Source organism: Echiichthys vipera, assembly GCF_963691815.1.
Source record: "Echiichthys vipera genome assembly, chromosome: X".
Classification (NCBI taxonomy): domain Eukaryota; kingdom Metazoa; phylum Chordata; class Actinopteri; order Perciformes; family Trachinidae; genus Echiichthys; species Echiichthys vipera.
This window is the reverse complement of record NC_139825.1, coordinates 44,281,034-44,300,483: the sequence shown is the minus strand read 5'-3', so window position 1 is coordinate 44,300,483 and position 19,450 is coordinate 44,281,034. Positions and strand designations below refer to the sequence as shown.

The window sequence follows — 19,450 nt, the reverse complement described above, 5'->3', positions numbered from 1 at the left end:
AGCACTGCTCCCAATAGACCATGGGTGTCAAACTGATCCAGTAAAGGGCCGTGTGGCTGCAGGTTTTCATTCCAAACAATCAAAAACACCCCTGGTCCAACAAATCAACTGTGTGAAGACAGTTCAGGTGATTGAGTAAGTCGAGTCAGGTGTGTTCTTGCTTGGTTGGAAGGAAAACCTGCAGCAACAGGGACCCTTTACTGGATCAGTTTGACACCCCTGCAATAGACTATTGACCTAATCCTGTACCCTGCACTGTGCAATATGTCTGTACCAAGGTCACTTTGGTCTTATTTACTCATATTTATTCACTCCATATTACATTATTACAAAACAAGAACAACTGCACTACATCATGTGAATATGTATATATGTCTATTTCCATTTCTTCCCTTTTTAAATTTAACTTTATTGCTTATTTTTGCTATTTTATACCTTATTTTGTAATATTCTGTTGCTGCTGTGACAAAAGAATTTCCCCGTCTGCGGGACATTAAAGGTTTTCTGATTCTAATTCTGATAAAGCACATGAGCATTTTTACGTCTGCAGGTCCAAACTGACACCAGGTGGAGTTTGAACTGGTGCAGATTAAGTTGCAAAGTGGAAGGAGGGGGGAAATAGTAGAATTAGCAATTTTCTCCTCCTCTGAATTTGCATTTAATTAAAAAAACAACACAAAAACATGATAATTTAACAGGCCTGTAGTTTGTATTTAAACTGGCAGTTTTAATTATTTAATCTTTCTGAGAAATTTAAGTTTTGTTCCAGCTTTGGCACGGCAGATGGCTCTAAATACTACAATACCCATAAGCCTCAGCGCTGATTGCCATGCAGAAGAAGCAAAATGGTGCAAATCAGAGCAAATTTAAAAATTCTTCATATGGGAACTCCTGCAGAAATCATCCAGAATTAGTTTAAAATGAAGATTTTGAAGCGTACCTTTAAGCTTTTGGTACACTGAGTGAAAATGAGGCTTTGATGGCAGGAGATGCATTGTCTGCTGACGACCCAGAGCCAGAACTGCTACCGAGAGCAGATCCAGAAGGAGATGTTGACTCGACTGACCTGGAAGAGCCGCTACGCAGACCTGTACCCGTCCTGCTGCAACCCCCACAACAGCAGTGCAGAGCCGACACAGCTGCCCCATCTGTCTGCAGACCCTCGGTGAGCTGCTTCATAAAACCTGCAGTCAAAAGGGGTTTCATGTTAAACTGCAGCTCAGCCTGAATATTAAAGTTTGTCTCAGGTCTTTTGTGAAATCTGACTTTTGTAAAATGATAAAAATGCATCACGCAAACTCAAGGAAACAAAACAATCACAAAGAGACACGAAATGTTCACAAACATACACAAAACAACTACAAACCAGCCAAAATGACTACAAAGAGACACAAAAATGAACAAAGCGTACACATCTTGACTACAAAAACGCCCAAATGACTACGAATAGTCACATCACACAATGCAAGAAGACTACAAGAGGTACAAAATTAGTAGTAGAAGAAGCAAAAGGACTAAAAACTAAAGCAAAATGATTAAAAACAGATGCAAAATGACTAAAAACTGAAGCAAAAGGACTAAAAACAGATGCAAAATGACTAAAAACTGAGGCAAAAGGACTAAAAACAGATGCAAAAGGACTAAAAACAGAAGCAAAATGTCTAAAAACTGAAGCAAAATGTCTAAAAACTGAAGCAAAATGACTAAAAACAGAAGCAAAAGGACTGAAAACAGATGCAAAATGACTAAAAACTGAAGCAAAAGGACTAAAAACTGAAGCAAAAGGACTAAAAACAGAAGCAAAATGACTAATAACAGATGCAAAATGACTAAAAACAGAAGCAAAATGACTAAAAACAGAAGCAAAATGACTAAAAACAGAAGCAAAATGACTAAAAAAAAGAAGTAAAATGACTTCAAAGACACAAAATGACTAAATATAGAAGCTAAACGACTACAAAATGGACTCAAGTCGACTAAAAGTAAAAGTATTGTGTTTTGACTATTGATGAACCACATCTTGTGTTGATCCTCCAACTTCCAGGGCTGTCCTGCCTCCCATTTCCAGGACAACCGAGAAGCAGAGCGACCTTCCTCCTCCTCCTCCTCCTCCTGTTCTCTCTTCAGAAGAGGAGGGACGGGTCAATGTGGCCCCTCTGATGAGGCCAGTTTCTCCTGAGACCAGACATGCTCTCTATCAGGACTCCTCCCACCATGTACGAATCACAACCATCTATCGAATTATACAAACGCTTCTACAAAGATGACATCACACCAGTTACACCATCACACACGGACACATTTCATCATTTATTTCATAATTTGGTGGTTTAATTTTCCCACATATCTGCCAAATATTTAAACATTGTCCTCTGCAGGGCAAAGGGCGTAGTCTGTACCTGCAGAGACGCGGCCACATTAGACCTGAGGAGAAGTTTGACTTTCCTGTGCTGTCGTCCTGGGAGTACGGGTGGAGGCTGGGTAAGTTAGAGGCACCGTCACCGCCATTGTTGTCTGTTAGACCTCCATCTGTAGTGCAGGCAGCCAGCATTTATGATCTATGATTGAATCCTCCCGGTGCTACATATTAGCATCTAGTGTATGTGCCATGGGCCAACATTAGATTGTAAGTCATTGTGCAAGTGCGGCTATTTAATTAGCATAACAGGGCTAAGACAGTGTGTTCCTAAACCATATGTTGTTAGAGTTGATCGAGGGGCAAACCATCTTGTCACTTATAGTAACACCACCACACGAATGACCACAGTCCAGGTTGAGATAACGGAGTTAGCATGCTAATGATGCTAATCCTGACAACTAGCCTTGGAGGAGAAGTAAGAGCCAGAGGCTAACTGTCACTCTAGAGGCCAAGCCCCTAATTATTCATAAACTTTAACCTCCAATAAAATAAAAACTAGCCTGGTACACTAACCGTACTCTACGGGGGAATTGTTGGGTCTATGTAAATCATAAATAAGTCATAGAGTGTGGTCTTTACCTACTCTGTAAAGTGTCCTGAGATCACTTTTGTTATGATTTGGCACTGTAAATAAAACTGAATTGAATTGAATTGAACATGGCGGCACACTTGCATTTAGAGCGGGAATATCCCCCACAGATGCACAGATTAGTATACTTGGCACTAAGGCAACAAGTGCTTTCATTAATGTGTCATATGATCAATCACCGTTGTTTTAACTCACTCTTTGAGAGACAGATTCAACATTGTTAGACTCAGGTGTGTTGGAGCAGAGAGAAACCTAAAACATGCAGGGCAGTGGCCCTCCAGGACCAGAATTGCCCGTCTCTGCTTTAAAGGAATACGTCACCCTCAAAATGACCATTTGTGTATCAATTATGCACCAAACGCCCCTAATTATTCATGAACTTTAACCTCCAATAAAATAAAAACTAGCCTGGTACAAAAATTACAAGTGAACTCAGCATAACCGGCAGTGACGAGCTCCAACGTCAGACAACGACTGTCAGCAGCGTCACTAACATGGCAGCACATTTGCATTTAGCGAGGGAAATCCCCACAGTTGCACGGATTAGTATACTTGGCACAAAGGCAACATGTGCTTTCATTAATGTGTCATATTATCAATCACCGTTGTTTTAACTCACTCTTTGAGAGACAGATTCAAAATCATTAGACTCAGGTGTGTTGGAGCAGAGAGAAACCTAAAACATGCAGGGCAGTGGCCCTCCAGGACTACTTCCCCCTCAAAATGACCATTTGTGTATTAATTATGCACCAAACGCCCCTAATTATTCATGAACTTTAACCTCCAATAAAATAAAAACTAGCCTGGTACAAAAATTACAAGTGAACGCAGCATAACCAAGTGATGCCTGGAATTTGTGAAGAAGCGAATCAAACAACAGAGAGTAGATTTGATGCATTGAAGTTATAGTGGTCCACGCTTTAACAACAGCAAAACTATATGTACAACAACTTGGTATAAATGTCTAGTTTATCCAGTCAAATGCAAAGTAGCCTTCCCACACAGACGTGTTTTTGCTAAAAAACAAACAAACAAGTGAAGGAGTTCAAGTACCTCGAGTGAGGGGACGATGGAGCGTGAGTTTGGCCGGAGAATCGGAGCAGCGGGGGCGGTGCTGCAGTCGCTCTACCGCACCGTTGTGACGAAAAGAGAGCTGAGGAAGGCAAAGCTCTTGATCTACCGGTCAATCTTGGTTCCTACCCTCACCTGTGGTCATGAAAGCTGGGTCATGACTGAAAGAACGAGGTCGCGGGTACAAGCGGCCAAAATGTGTTTCCTCAGGAGGGGGTCTGGAGTCTCCCTTAGAGAGAGGGGGAGAAGTTCAGCATCCGTGAGGAACTCGGAGTAGAGCCGCTGCTCCTTTGCGTTGAAAGGAGCCAGTTGAGGTGGTTCAGGATCATCTAGTAAGGATGAAACCTGGGCGCCTCCCTAGGGAGGTGTTCCAGGCACGTCCAGCTGGGAGGAGGCCTCGGGGAAGACCCAGGACCAGGTGGAGAGATTAGATCTCCACACTGGCCTGGGAACGCCTCAGGATCCCCCAGTTAGAGCTGGTTAATGTGGCCCGGGAAAGGGAAGTTTTGGGTCCCCTGCTAAAGCTGCTGCCCCCGCGACCCAACCCCAGATAAGCGGATGGAGATGAGATGAGATGAACAAACAAACAAACAAACAAAAACAACATACTACAGTATTTAAAACACAAACTGCTGCTCGTTACTGCCTGAGAACCTAACATTATCGTTCATCAGTGTGGATGCTCACATCATTTTTGTTAAAGTTCTCATTATAGCTACGCTTACTGGTGTGGACAGACTTTTAATGCATCTTATTAAATTCTGTTATAAAAGAAGATAAGAGTCTAAAGCCCCGCTGCTGTAGCTGCTCCATGAGGCTGAATATAAGTGTAACGTGAGGGTTGGATATGTGGTGGTTGGATCATTCTTTAGGAGAAGAAACAGCAGGATGGAGACGGATAACTTTATTAAGCAACACTTTACTCTTTTTCCCCGTCCACACGTCAACAACAACCCCACCTTCCACTTCCTGTATCACATGTCACTGAACTAACCCATCAGAGGCTAGAAAGGCTTTACCTTAAGGGCCTACTCACACTGTCGTTCTGTCCCGGGCCAAAACCGTTTTTTCAGCTAAAGCCTAGTACCTTTAAGCAGTGTGAGTGCACCCGTTCCCACGGCCCGCTTGAAAGAGGTGGACTTTAGCGGAGCCGTTTGCACGTGTATGAGCACGAGCGTGCGCACGTGTACGGCAATAGCGTTATGTGCGCCTGTTCGGACATAGAAAATAGAAGGACGGACCATGCGCGGATATTTAACAACAACAACAATGGCGGTGAAAGGTTCACGTTGGTGTGATGCGGAGGTGGAGTGTTTACTGCAGATTTGGTCGATGAAAAGATTCAAAAACAGTCGACAAGACGCACAAAAACTCAGAGGTCTGTGGAAAGATTTGTAAACAAAGCCACACACACGCGATCAATGCGTGTGACGTGTTACGGCGTGATGATGTATGGACAGCAAGAAGCATTGGCCGAGGCCCAGGTAGTGTGAGTACAAACGGGGCTGGGGCGCGGGGGGAGAGGGAGGGGGGACAAGTACCCTAAAGCCCGGGTCGCGGTGCGGAAGGACAGTGTGAGTGCGCCCTAAGTAACTGTGAGGTGAACCATGGAGGCAGATTCAGGAGATTAACATAACTGTCTTTTAGGTTCTAAGGTAAATGTTTAAACCTGTAAATATAAAAATAATAATTGTAAACATAAATGTGTAAATAGTTAATGTGTAAACATACTGTTAAAGCTTACATAAGTGCTAACGCTAGCTTGCTAACTCACAGTGACAATCAAATAAACATGTTGATGTTTAGCGGGTAACTGTTAACAGCGTCTGCCTCAATCCACAGGTGACTACACCCTGGATTACAGAACGCCGTGCCGCGCCAAGTCGTCCGTGGTAAAGAACACCTTCTACGCCAGGAATGGTGTGTTCAACAGCCCGTCAGCCACCGACACGCTGGGCTGAAGATTCATTTTAGCGGCTAACAAGTGCTAACCAATTGGATTTGGGGGTGTTTTCAACCATTGTGTGATCATGACAACTTTTGGGGGCACAGTATACAGTCTTGGTATTATTGCTTTAACAAAATAATTTAAATTATACCGTTTTTTGTTTGTTTGATCAAGCTTTGTCATTTCTATGTGTTAGCTCTATTATTGAGTGGTTGAGTGTCAAATTTTTTATGTGTCAGATATTACAAATCTGAGAGAGCAACGACAGGATTAGAGGGTCTCGTTCAGGTGACGATGATCCTCCACTTGATGTCCGTTTACATCCATGCGGCTGTAAGGTTAAGTGTCTTCCAACCTGACACCGTATGATGGATAATTAATGAGCTCCTGGCCTGGTATCAGTCAGAAAGATGTACACCTGATAGCTCAGTGTTTTTAAACAGTGAGTCACTGGAGGAAATGTTACACACCACAACATTAAATATTTTATTTTCAATCAGTCACAGTAACTTCATTATGCCTCCACCAAGCGACGTATTACTGTGGTTTACTGGATCAACAGCGCCGAGATAAAGCCGGATATCCAGCGCCATCTACTCCCCTTTCTATCGCCACTGTCTGGCTAGCACCGCCAAAGACCATTGTGATTGGTTTAAATCAAGGGTGTCAAAGTCAAGGCCCGTGGGCCAGATACGGCCCGCAAATGAATCACCTTGCCCCTCGGGATGATATTTGATTGGTATTAGAACCGGCCCAAACGCCACAGCCGCCTGCTGGTGTTTTTCACGCACCAAAACTACATTACCCACAATGCAACGGCAGCCCGCGTCTCACTGCAGTGCCGCAAGTGGGGCCGCCTCGGCTTCATTATTCATCAGCATTCAGGGTAGATGTTCACTTTCAGCCCCCCCCCTCCCCAATAACGGCTAAAGGGAGGTTGGACAACGAGAACAGGGTGTTTCAAGCTCGGTGGGAGACAGAGCACATGTTCACAACGCTGTGCGTCTTTATCTTGATATTAAGGAACATGTTTTATTTTATTTTTTGCTGTTTGCCTGTTGAAAATGTTTTCCTCTAAATAACTAAAGTCATAAGAAAATCTTGCTTTATTCATTTAATGTACAAGACAAGTGTTTTCTCTTTGAAGGAAGTTTGTTTTTGTCTGTTGAAAAATGTTTTCACCTGAAATTACTGCTGGAGCCGTACAAAAATATTGGATTATTAATTTAATTATGTAATAAAATACGGTACACTGTGTTAGGTCTTGGTTCAATATGTTTTATGCAATCATTTTAATATGTTTTAATAAACATTGAACCAGTCCGGCCCTCGGCTTGTAGCAAATTAGTTTTTTTGGCCCTCTGATGTGTTTGACTTTGACATCCCTGGTTCAAAGAAATAAAAACAACCTGAGCATTTTTCCCCCTAATCCGAGAATGATAAGACAGTGTTGGCAGGACATGCTGCATAACAACATACTAACACGTGCTCTATAAAGAGGCGAAATCACTGGACCACCATGAGACCATGAGATGTACAGTCGTGTACAGGGAGAGACAAATTATTTTTTATCCTGTTTAAATTGTTCTCTGAATTTCACATATGATGTTTGTAAATTTAAAAGATAATTTTGCAAGTCATAAGTCATTTGTCATTAAACTGTTGAAGCATAAGGCTCCGAAAATCCCACTGATGTTTAGCTGACGATTCATTGCAGAGATGTAACGTGACTCACACGACCATAGGACTTACTCATTCTTTCACTTCCTGGTTAATAAAAAAGAGTCGCTGGATAATACACGACATTCATTCATTCATCTTCAACCGCTTATCCAGGGGTGCTAACCACTACACCACCGTTGTTGCATATTTCACTTTTTACTTGTCTTTTATTACCTGCTTAAGCATTGTATTGTTATATCTTACATTTTTACTGGTGCTTTCTATTGAAATTTTTATAGGTGTTGTGGAACAAGGCTAACTTAGCTAGCTAGCGAGGAAGCTGAGCAAACAAAGGTGATGTATATTATGCAAGTACACGACCGTGTCGGGCCTGGGCAGGAATGAGGACTCAGATGCAGGGTGAACAGGATATGCTGGCTTTTATTCTGAAACTTCAGCTCGCAAAAGGTTGAAAACAAAGGGCCTATAAAATAAGCTTCTCCTAAAATCAAGGCTGACAAAAATGCAATCAAAATCAAAATCACTCTTCTTCAGAGGAAAAACAGAAAAGCAGAAAACATGAGAGAGTGACGATACTCAGACTCGAAGGCTGGGACAAGGCTGTGGATCGGAGCTGGACGTATTCAACATGACGAACGAAACACTCTGGCAACGAGACAGGGGAAGACACGGACTATATGAACAAGAAGGAGGGAACCACAGGTGGAAACAATCAAGGATCAGGGGGGAACGTCAAACTGGTGACACAAGAGGAAGAGCAAGTGACCTGGAACGAGAGGAGAGTTACTTTTCAAAATAAAACAGGAAATTCATAAGACAGAAAACCTAAAGACAGAACAGACCTCACCGCGGCGTGACACACCGTACATATTTTTTCCCAAACAAGGTCCCATGGGGTCCACCTTCCCTTAGTCAAAGCTAGTTAGCCAACAGTATGAAATCAGTAAACACAACTCTTCATGGATATTTTATGAAGTATTCTTTTACTGTAAATTTGCAACAAATACACAAATGGCGAACAGATATTAGGGTATTATTAATAATACACATAGGCCACAACTGGTAGGAACAGAAAATGCACAAACAGTGCTAACCATCATCTTACAGCTGACTAGCTATCAATTGGCTCACTTTCAAATGCACCTTTCAGCAAAACAAAAATACAGAAACGACTGAATATTCTGCTTAAAACAACAAGAAGATAAAAATACTCATGGACAAAAAGTGTCCAAGGCAACAATGCAGAGAGGTAACTTGTAGCAGAAGAAGCAGACATGATGAAATTGTGTTTTCATTTGATTTTTGATGGTGGGGTGACATTTTGTTTTGGATTACAGAAAAAACAAATGAAACAATTGAATTTAGTTGGTGAATTGTTAATTGTGATGGATTTATTGTAATGAAAAAAACACAACACTGACAATGGGAAAGGTGGCAAAGATGGCATGTACATGTTTTGTACCAAATATTTGTAATATTTTTAGTTTGGCCCCAAAAAGTCTGAAGTCTGTTAGGAACGATGATTTTGTGCCCGAGGGGGTCTAAGCGGTTGGGAAGACCAGGAAGCCGGTGAAGATGCTATTGGTGCTGGTATGGCTCGTCACAATGTTGTTAAACTGGGTCGCCTGCAGAGACACCGTGTCTCCGGCCGCCAACTTCAGGACCGCAGAGCCGGAGGTGACCAGGAAACCCTCAGATGTGTCACACAGCGTCATCTGATTGTCGTTGCCCTTCACCAGCTTCAGACACACCTGGATGTGATCGTGCAAATACACAGTGAGGGAAGAAGGATTCAGATATCATAGGGCGCACTCACACTGTCCGTCCGTACCGTGCCCTGTGCTTTAGGGTACTTGTCCCCCCCTCCCTCTCCCCCGCGGCCCAGGCCCGTTTGTACTCACACTACCTGGGCCTCGGAGAATGCTTCTTGCTGCCTATACGTCATCACGCCGTAACACGTCACACGCATTGATGGACGTCATCATTTTGAATCTTTTCATCGACCAAATCTGCAGTAAACACTCCACCTTTGCATCACACCAACGTGAACCTTTCACCGCCATTGTTTTAAATGTCCGCGCATGGTCCCTCCTTCTTTTTTCTATGTCCCAACAGGCGCACATAACATGACGTCAGAACCGCCGTAGAACTCGCGCTCGTACACATGTGCACGCTCGTGCTCGTACATGTGCAAACGTGCTTTACAAAAGCCCACCTCTCCCAAACGGGCCGTGGACGGCAAGCGTACCACGCCTAGACACGCTACGGTTGCACTCACACTGGTCAAACAAACTAAATAAATAAATGTGCGTATAATTGTGATAATTTAATAATAAAAATTTAATAATAATTTGCTTTTTAACTGGACAAATATTTTACTGTATTACTATTCTATTAGCAATTACCTTGACTCTTTTGACTGTATCTAGAACATGGGTGTCAGACTGATCCAGTAAAGGGCCGTGTGGCTGCAGGTTTTCATTCCAACCAATCAAAAACACACCTGGTCCAACAAATCAACTGTGTGAAGACAGTTCAGGTGATTGAGTAAGTCGAGTCAGGTGTGTTCTTGCTTGGTTGGAATGAAAACCTGCAGCCACACGGCCCTTTACTGGATCAGTTTGACACCCATGGTTTAGAAGTTTTTCATCGTCAGCACCTTATTTACAACCAATTTCTAATTTCTTCTGCTTTTTATTGTAGTGTAATCTTTAGCTGCATTCATGAAGCAAAACGAGGTATTTTCATCTATCTATATTTCTATAATCATAATGTATTAGTTGATTTACATTTATGCATTAATTATCTGAATCTGCAAAGAAAGTAATGTTAAATATCGGTAATGAAGTTTTAAGTACAATATTTCTCTCTGATGTGGTGGAGAAGAAGAAGTGTAAAGAAGCAGAAAATAGAAATATACTCAAAAAAAAGTACTTTTTGGACACTGACACAATTACTTAGTCAGACTCCTGAAGACAACCTGAAGCGAATTAAAAAGACAAGACTTAAAGAGGAAGGAGATGGATGAAGAAACACAGATCAGTTTTGTGAGAATGCACTCACTCTGCTCTTTGCGGAAACATGATAACTGAAGAAGTAGATTCCTCTGATGATGCACGTGAAAGTCCCGTTTATCAGCGATTCTCCTTGAAACTGTTCATCCAGGTCTGGCAAAATTTCTCTGCGGAGAAACAAACACATCTCTTTTTATTGCTTACCTTTCTATTACTTCCATGCATGCAGGTCTGATGGGACAGATTAGCTTAGTTTTGAACATTTATTATCTTTAAAACTCAACTTGTTTGAAGAAATGTTTCTTATTTCTTCATAAATATTTAGAGCATATTTCTTTTTACCTTTTTATTTATTGCTCGCATGACTAAATATGTTTATATGTGAAAATATGTTTTTTAAAGGGTCAATATTTAACTGTTAAGAGCAATCCGTTGTCACAGGAGGAGGTGGAAGTACCACCATCTAAAGATCTAGGGCAGGCAGTGAAATATGGACACAACAATACAAGGAACAGCTCTCAAGTACGACGCGGTTTAATTTGCTCGTACCCAAGAGCAGTTAACTCACAAACTGGATTGAGCTAGTGCAAACGGCGCGTGCTTGTTCCCATTCCTGTGTATGTTTCTAATATGATGGTTGAGGACACTTTTATGTAATGTATGTGTTCAGTAATGTATTTTATGTATGTGTGTAATATTTACATCTTATTGATATAAGACATAAATCCACAGAGGAAGTGTTTGCCTTGAGGCGGGCAGTACCTCTGCCTCAAGGAGGGCGGCGATAGTGAGCAGCCTGATAGCCTGCATCCATATCAGTATTAATATTTGTCCTCTGGACTATGATTTTGGTGTGGTTCTTAATGTATTTTGACCGTTTTTATAGTAAAAATGGCAGAAAATTCTGTATTTCCTATCTAAATAAGCGGAGTCGCTTCGGATGCGAGAGGTGAGGCAAGGACAGCCGAGCCTCCCTCCAGATTGCGCAATCACTCACAAACTGGATTGAGCGCGTGCAGAGGGCGCGTGCTTGTTCCCATTTCTGTGTATGCTTCCAATATGATGGTTGAGGACACTTTCATGAAATAAAAGCATACGTCTTCTTTTCCATGGTGTTCAGTAATGTATTTTATGTATGTGTGTAATATTTACATCTTATTGATGTGACATAAATCCACAGGGAAAATGCTTGGCTTGAGGCAGGCAGTACCTCTGCCTCAAGGAAGGCAGCGATAGTGAGCAGCCTGATAGCCTGCATCCAGCCAGGTAACGGTGAACTCTAACCTGTGTGCAAAAAGTAAACACAGAAGTGTGCTGTGCGATGCTGTAGAGCTTAGCGACAAGCTGTCATTTCTCCCCCTGAAAATGGAGGATTTGATTTCTAAATTAGAAAACCAGAATGAAAGGCGAATAGACCTAATTTACAAGTAAAGGTAAGATATACTGCAATATACAGTGGCACTGGTGTTTTAAAATGGTTTTCAGCATCCTATTTGCTCCTTTTCTCTCATCCTATCCTATCGGCAGTTTGTAAATCTGACTTGTGAGTCAGTGCCTCCCCAACCCCAACCCTCACTGCACGTCACTGGTAGAGTGGCCTAAAACCTATAAAAGACATACATTTTTATGGTGTATACGAATAATTGGCATATTCAAATATTTATGCATGTTTTAATAATAAACATACATGTGGAAGGCACCGTTTAAATGTGGCTGCAAATTAACGCTCTAGAAATTAAATCCCACGCCTTCTGTCTGTGACCTTCGCAGCACTGACCTGTTGAAGTCGATGTTTGTGTCGACCTCTGGTACATGTGGTATCATCCGTTTGTAGGAGAAGAAAGATTTCTGCTGGTCTGAAGGACTGGAGGGTCTTCCCTTCTCCCCCTTCACGCCTAGATTACCGGGAGGCCCCTGGAGACCTATGTCCCCCTTCAGTCCAGGTCGTCCTGGGGGGCCCGGCTGACCTGGATACCCCTTCTGGCCCCTGACAGGCTGACCCGTCTCACCTGCTCATACAGAGAAACACATCACATGTCAAGAGTCAGTGTGAAGATGAAATGTGTTTAGTTTAACTCGACAGAACTCCAACAAGGTTATTGTAGTAAGAGGAAATTAGGTAGAATTTTAAATGTTTATCTCATCTCATCTTCAGCCTCTTATCCGGGGTCGGGTCGTGGGGGCAGCAGCTTTAGCAGGGGACCCCAAACTTCCCTTTCCCGGGCCACATTAACCAGCTCTAACTGGGGGATCCTGAGGCGTTCCCAGGCCAGTGTGGAGATCTAATCTCTCCACCTGGTCCTGGGTCTTCCCCGAGGCCTCCTCCCAGCTGGACGTGCCTGGAACACCTCCCTAGGGAGGCGCCCAGGGTTCATCCTTACTAGATGATCCTGAACCACCTCTCTAGGGAGGCGCTCTCTTTTCGCCACAACGGTGCGGTTAGAGCAATTTTTAATGTTTAATTAATTTTATTTATTAATTTATTTAATACCATGATTAAAGTAGTGTGGTCCATGAGTAGCTTGTAGTGTGATTTCTGCAAAAAAAATTAACTAAAAGCTACAACTACAGTGCAAATTGACATTTTCCTTTGTGGGGGTTGCTGCAACAAAACTGCAGAGGAAAGCTGTTCTTGCAAATCTACAGGGCTAAAACGAGATTTTGGGCGATATGTGGAGCGCCCTTCACTTCCACATACACACAAGTTCAATTGATTTACCAAATTAACTAAAATGTTAGTCAGATTTACATGTAAACAACCTGAAGAAAAAGATGTAAACAGAATATGTATAATATATGTGAAGTCTTCATGTTCAGTCTGAAGTCTTCATGTCCAGTGTGAGCTCACCAGGGTCTCCCTTCTCTCCCTTGGGACCATCCATGCCACTGGGCCCATGGCTGCCTGGTATCCCAGGGATCCCTGGGATTCCCCCGCAGGACTGTGTGACAGGAGCGATGTGAACCAGGAGCAGAAATGCTGCAACACTGCAGCTCAGCCACCGCGCAGCCTGAATGAACACACACACAGACACACACACACACACGCAGAGTTGTTTTCTTCACTTATGGGGACTGACCATAAACTTTAACCCTAAGCAGCACATATAAACCCAACTGTAAACAAGCTTTAAACACAAAGTCTTAACCCCAAAACTACTCTATGGTCATGAATACCTTCACATATTGACATTTATTAGACATTTAAATCAGTTTAAATCAGTAAAACCCACAGAAAATGAAAAGTTTATCATCATTGTACAAATTACACTAAGAGCACATAGAAAGAGAACATGCCTGAAGAGTCGTCTAACAACAGCATACAAATTGTTCTTGTTCTTAATATTTGGATATAATTTTAAATTTAAGGCAAATAGCTAAAGGTTGCACATTTGCTCATTTAAATCTGAGCATTTTAAGTTCATGCAGACAACAGCTCTGTCCAAGAAAGGAGAATAATACTCTAAGTTTAAAAGCTTAAATAGCTACAACATCAATAAACATTAAGACATACTCCTCAAAGCAATTTCAGTCAAAAGCAACTGGAGTTGGTTGTTTGTCTAGGAAGACGTTTCACCTCTCATCCAAGAGGCTTCATCAGTTCATGTACGCATCTGACCAGACTGGGACTGGACCAGGACCAGGACCAGGACCAGGCTGAGACTGGACCAACTAACTGGTCTGGAGATCCAGGTATTTAACCTCTCACAAGGCCGATGATGTCACTGGAACCCTTTGTGCTCCAAGTGCCAACGGCCGTCGTTAGAGTGACAGTCGTTGGTGGAAGTTGGTTTCGACTTCGTTAGCGCTCCATTGAGTCTGAACGACAGTCGTTGGAGTCACAGGAGGCCTTTTGTGAACAGTTGTTCTTTGAGGTTGTGAGAGGTTAAAAACCTGGATCTCCACACCAGATAGTTGGACCTGTCCCAGCCTGGTCCTGGTCCTGGTCCTGGTCCTGGTCCAGTCCCAGCCTGGTCCTGGTCCTGGTCCTGGTCCAGTCCCAGCCTGGTCAGATGCGTACATGAACTGATGAAGCCTCTTGGATGAGAAGTGAAACGTGAAAAGTCCAGTTGCTTTTGACTGAAATTGCTTTGAGGATAACGACGACCTGGACGAATGAGAACCTTCACAGGCTGATTAAGAAATGCTATGAAACCGTCTACTTCTGTATCAACAATGCTTCTGTCTGAGTAACTGATTTCCTCTCTTTCTATCTATAAATACACATATAGGACACAAAAGTCTCACCATTTGCAGGTAAAGCAGTCCCTCGTTGTGTGATGGCGTGATATGTTGACAGAGAGCTGAGCCGTCCTGCTTCACAGCTCAGCAGCAAAAAGAGAAATCAGGAAGTGAAACGGTTCAAGAGAGTGTCATCGCTGCTCCGTTGCTGTTCATAATAATAATTTTTGGGATGCAATACCGACCGTGGTGGAACAAAATAAAGCACATAAACTCACCTTCTGTACTTTGAGGTACTTGCACCTCAGTGTTTTTTATTTCCTGTTACTTAAATTTTAGATACTGAGTTTGTATTTACTTTGTAGGTTAAGATTTTACACACAAGATATGTTTCATAAAAACAAGAAGTAAAAATAAAATTTGCAGTTTTACAGCAGCAAAGGGGAAAGTTCAATAGGACGCATCAGTAAAAATGTAAAATATAACAATACGATGCGTAAGCAGGTAATAAAAGACAAGTAAAAATTCAAATATGCAACAACGGTGGTGTGGTGGTTAGCACTGTTGCCTCACAGCAAGAAGGTTAAAGGTTTGCATCCTGGCTGGGGCCTTTCTGTGTGGAGTTTGCATGTTGTCCCCGTGTCTGCGTGGGTTTTCTCCGGGTTCTCCGGTTTCCTCCCACAGTCCAAAGACGTGCAGGTGTTCGGTTCATTGATTACTCTAAATCACCCGTAGGTGTGAATGGTTGTCTGTCTCTGTTTGTCTCTATGTGTCCTGTGATAGACTGGCGTCCTGTCCAGGGTGGACCCCGCATCACACCCGATGTCAGCTGTGATCGGCACCAGCCCCCCTGCGACCCCGACCCCGGGATAAGCGGTTGAAGATGAATGAACATTTAAAAATGGTAAATGTACTTGTACTTATATAGCGCCTTTCTCGTCGTCTGACTACTCAAGGCGCTTTCACAGTGTTTGTCACATTCACACTGATGGCAGTGGACATCTACAGACCATCTAATATAACCATTCACACCACATTTACACACCCATTCGCAGCACGAGGAGCAATTTGGGGTTCAGTGTCTTGCCCAAGGACACTTTGACATGTGGACTGGGGGAGCTGGGGATCAAACTGCCAAATGTCTAGAATGGAGGGCGACCCACTCTACCACTGTGCCAAATAGTTAGTTACTTGCTCTACCTTCACCAACTACAGCAGGAAAATATGATTTTGATATTGATGCATCTAAAAATAATGAAGAAAGTATATAATAGTAAAACATATTTTAATTTTAATCCGTTCTTAGGTTCACAAATAAATATGAGGGCCTGAGAGGTGTCTGCTACACAGATTAGTTTAATTTGTTTTGAGTTTCCCGTAATCTTTGCTCTCGTTTTACCCTGCAGATAAAACAAACCTGAGAAGTTAAGAGGGGAAATCAGTCTTTTGAAGAAAGTCAAAAAACTCAAACTCTGTGAAGTCTGTGTACGGAGGAGATGGATGGTCGGTCAAACCTTCACCCAGGAGACGACAGTGTGAGTCCTGTGTGAAACCAACACTCAACATTTATATAACCTACGTATGTAAAAGTACTAGGGCGACACGGTGGTGTGGTGGTTAGCACTGTCACCTCACAGCAAGAGGGTTCCTCGTTCGAATCCCAGCTGGGGCCCTTCTGTGTGGAGTTTGCATGTTGTCCCCGTGTCTGCGTGGGTTTTCTCCGAGTTCTCCGGTTTCCTCCCACAGTCCAAAGACGTGCAGGTGTTCGGTTCATTGATGACTCTAAATCACCCGTAGGTGTGAATGGTTGTCTGTCTCTGTTTGTCTCTATGTGTCCTGTGATAGACTGGCGTCCTGTCCAGGGTGGACCCCGCCTCACACCCGATGTCAGCGGGGATCGGCTCCAGCCCCCCGTGACCCCGATAGGGACAAGCGGTTGAAGATGAATGAATGTAAAAGTACTGAACTTCACTTACGTACAAAAACTAAATTTATAAAAACAAACATACTTATTTAAATCGTCTTTTCCCACAAATTTTTAAATTAAATTTAAATAAGTACACAAGAAAAAGCATTACAGCCGTGCAGTGTGTTTGCGTTTAAGTGAAAGAAGAACAGAGACAAAAAAACCCAAACACCCTCCCCCAACAATATTCTTTTTAAAATACGTTTTGCAATACCATTTTGTTGTACGAGAACGTCATTATTTTAGAAGACAGATTTGTATTTTATGTTCTTGTTGACGCTTTTTCCTTTGCTGTATATTTGCTGCGTTTTTATTGCATTTATCTAACAAAGCAAACCCATCGGAGGAAGTGAAACCCTTTAACAAGAAGTCAGGAAATATTCCACCTAAAGAAGAACTGATGATGAAGCATTGTTGAATGTATCCGATTAAAATAAAATAAAAAAAACTTTCTTCCAAATTAACATTTTGTTCTGTTTTCTCTGAATTTCCTCTTTGTTGTTGCTGGTTTCCTGGCAGTGGGCGGCTGAATCGCTCAGTATCTGTTCCACAAAACATTTAATATCCTCAACAGTATCTAAAACTAAAGAGCTGATATATATTTTTAATATCCTGTGAAATGTGCCTGTTTGTCATTTTCTGTCTTTTTCAGATCCTCTTTCCATTTATTGCATTTTGTCCATTTTTTTTGTTTTCTGATTCATTAAGTTTGTGTGTTTATGTATATAAATGTATAAATCTTTAATTCACCTTCTTGTTATTGGGTAACCAAGGCGCTAGAATAAAACAATTGCATTGTACATTTCGGTTACACGGTGGTGTAGTGATTAGCACTGTCGCCTCACAGCGAAAAGGTCCCAGGTTCACATCCCGGTTGTGGCCCTTCTGTGTGGAGTTTGCATGTTCTCCCCGCCTCACGCCCGATGTCAGCTGGGATCGGCTCCAGCCCCCCGCGACCCCGACCCCGGAATAAGCGGTTAAAGATGAATGAATTGTACATTCCTGCAAACCACAGACATGTTGAATATCATCATTTCTGAACCCTTTCTCATTCCAGTCTCGTCACATACTGACACTTTTTGATGCTCCACAGTAGCAGGTTTAAGCACATGATCAACATTGTGAATTCAGACAAACACTATTCATGTTACTTAGGTTTACGCATACGAACCCGATGAGATGATGATATTTTGTAAACCCTCCTGTTCTCCTAAGGGTCAATTTGACCCCATTTAATGTTTAACATCTCTAAATAATGACGTCTTTCTTTGTTTTTTTGCTTTATATTTATGACTTTTCCTCATTTTATGGGGACGACTCATAAAAACCTAAAATTGGCATGATTATATATATTTGTACTTGTGGCATCGGTGTTCCTTTGGGTCAGTTTGATAATCTGGATGATTTAATCTTTATTATTATCGTCTATTTTACAATTCAAATATTATATGAGGTCAAATTCACGCTGCTGTCCTTGATAACGGACGTTACTTTCATTCCAGATGTTACAAATAACACAAAATAGCACTTAAAATAACAGACTTACTTTAAAACACACACACAGAAATCCCTCCATGCAGTTTAACATCAGTGATATTTTTCATTTTGTTAAATAAAAACATAAAGTACCCGACTTCACTTGAGTCACACATTGATTATGATCATTTTCCAGATGTTTAAACTGCTACGATCAAATTGACCCCTAGAATAAATGGTGTTAGTAAAATTTGAGGGCAACAGGAGGGTTAAACAGGTAGGATGAACAGGCTTACAGCGAGAGGAAGGTCTAAACCATCAAACAAGTCCAAAAGGACAAGAAGAGGAAAAACAGGAACTGTTCAGGAACAGTTCAGGTACAGTTCAGGTACAGTTACAGAGAGGGGACAAACATTATTGTCAACCTGGCAGGGAACGAGTGGAAAAAGGGCGGTTAGGGTGCACTCACACTATCCATCCGTACCGTGCCCAAACAGGTTTTACGGGTAAAGTCTAGTTCGTTTGACCAGTGTGAGTGCGACCGTACCGCGCCTAGGTGCGGTATGCTTGCTGTCCACGGCCCGTTTTGGAGAGGTGGCTTTTGTAAAGCACGTTTGCACATGTACGAGCACGAGGCCTACGGCGATTCTGACGTCATTTTATGTGCGCCTGTTCGGACATAGAAAAAAGAAGGAGGGACCATGCGCGGACATTTAAAACAATGGCGGTGAAAGGTCCCCGTTGGTGTGATGCGGAGGTGGAGTGTTTACTGCAGATTTGGTCGATGAAAAGATTCAAAAACAGTCGACAAGACGCACAAAAACTCTGAGGTCTATGGAAAGATTTGGAAACAAAGCCACGCATCACGATGATGTCATCAATGTATGTGACGTGTTACGGCGTGATGACGTATAGACAGCAAGAAGCATTCGCGCTGAGGCCCAGGTAGTGTGAGTACAAACGGGCCTGGACCGCAGTGGGAGAGGGAGGGGGGGACAAGTACCCTAAAGCCCGGGGCACAGGACGGACGGACAGTGTGAGTGCGCCCTAATTTTCCTGATGAGGATGCGACTGGGACAGGTGGGGAAGTCTGAGAGCGTCTGGT

The 19,450-nt window shown here is 42.5% G+C and overlaps 2 protein-coding genes across 2 annotated transcripts; one reads left to right on the top strand and one right to left on the bottom strand.

The window, feature by feature from the left end:
• Positions 1 to 989: 989 nt before the first annotated feature.
• Positions 990 to 6,040, top strand: LOC310965892 (protein SPMIP1; the record flags this gene model as incomplete). Its single annotated transcript, XM_083939641.1, has 4 exons — positions 990 to 1,165; positions 2,045 to 2,216; positions 2,379 to 2,481; positions 5,922 to 6,040. 4 exons carry the CDS (start codon positions 990 to 992, stop codon positions 6,038 to 6,040), a joined length of 570 nt encoding a protein of 189 aa, XP_083795767.1.
• A 2,072-nt stretch (positions 6,041 to 8,112) lies between these two features.
• c1qb (complement component 1, q subcomponent, B chain) lies at positions 8,113 to 15,059 on the bottom strand. The gene is made up of 5 exons (XM_083939058.1): positions 14,970 to 15,059; positions 13,573 to 13,732; positions 12,502 to 12,733; positions 10,774 to 10,891; positions 8,113 to 9,461 (listed from the first exon to the last, which is right to left on the bottom strand). Exons 1-5 carry the CDS (start codon positions 14,970 to 14,972, stop codon positions 9,252 to 9,254), a joined length of 723 nt encoding a protein of 240 aa, XP_083795184.1. The 5' UTR covers positions 14,973 to 15,059; the 3' UTR covers positions 8,113 to 9,251.
• Positions 15,060 to 19,450: the final 4,391 nt, after the last annotated feature.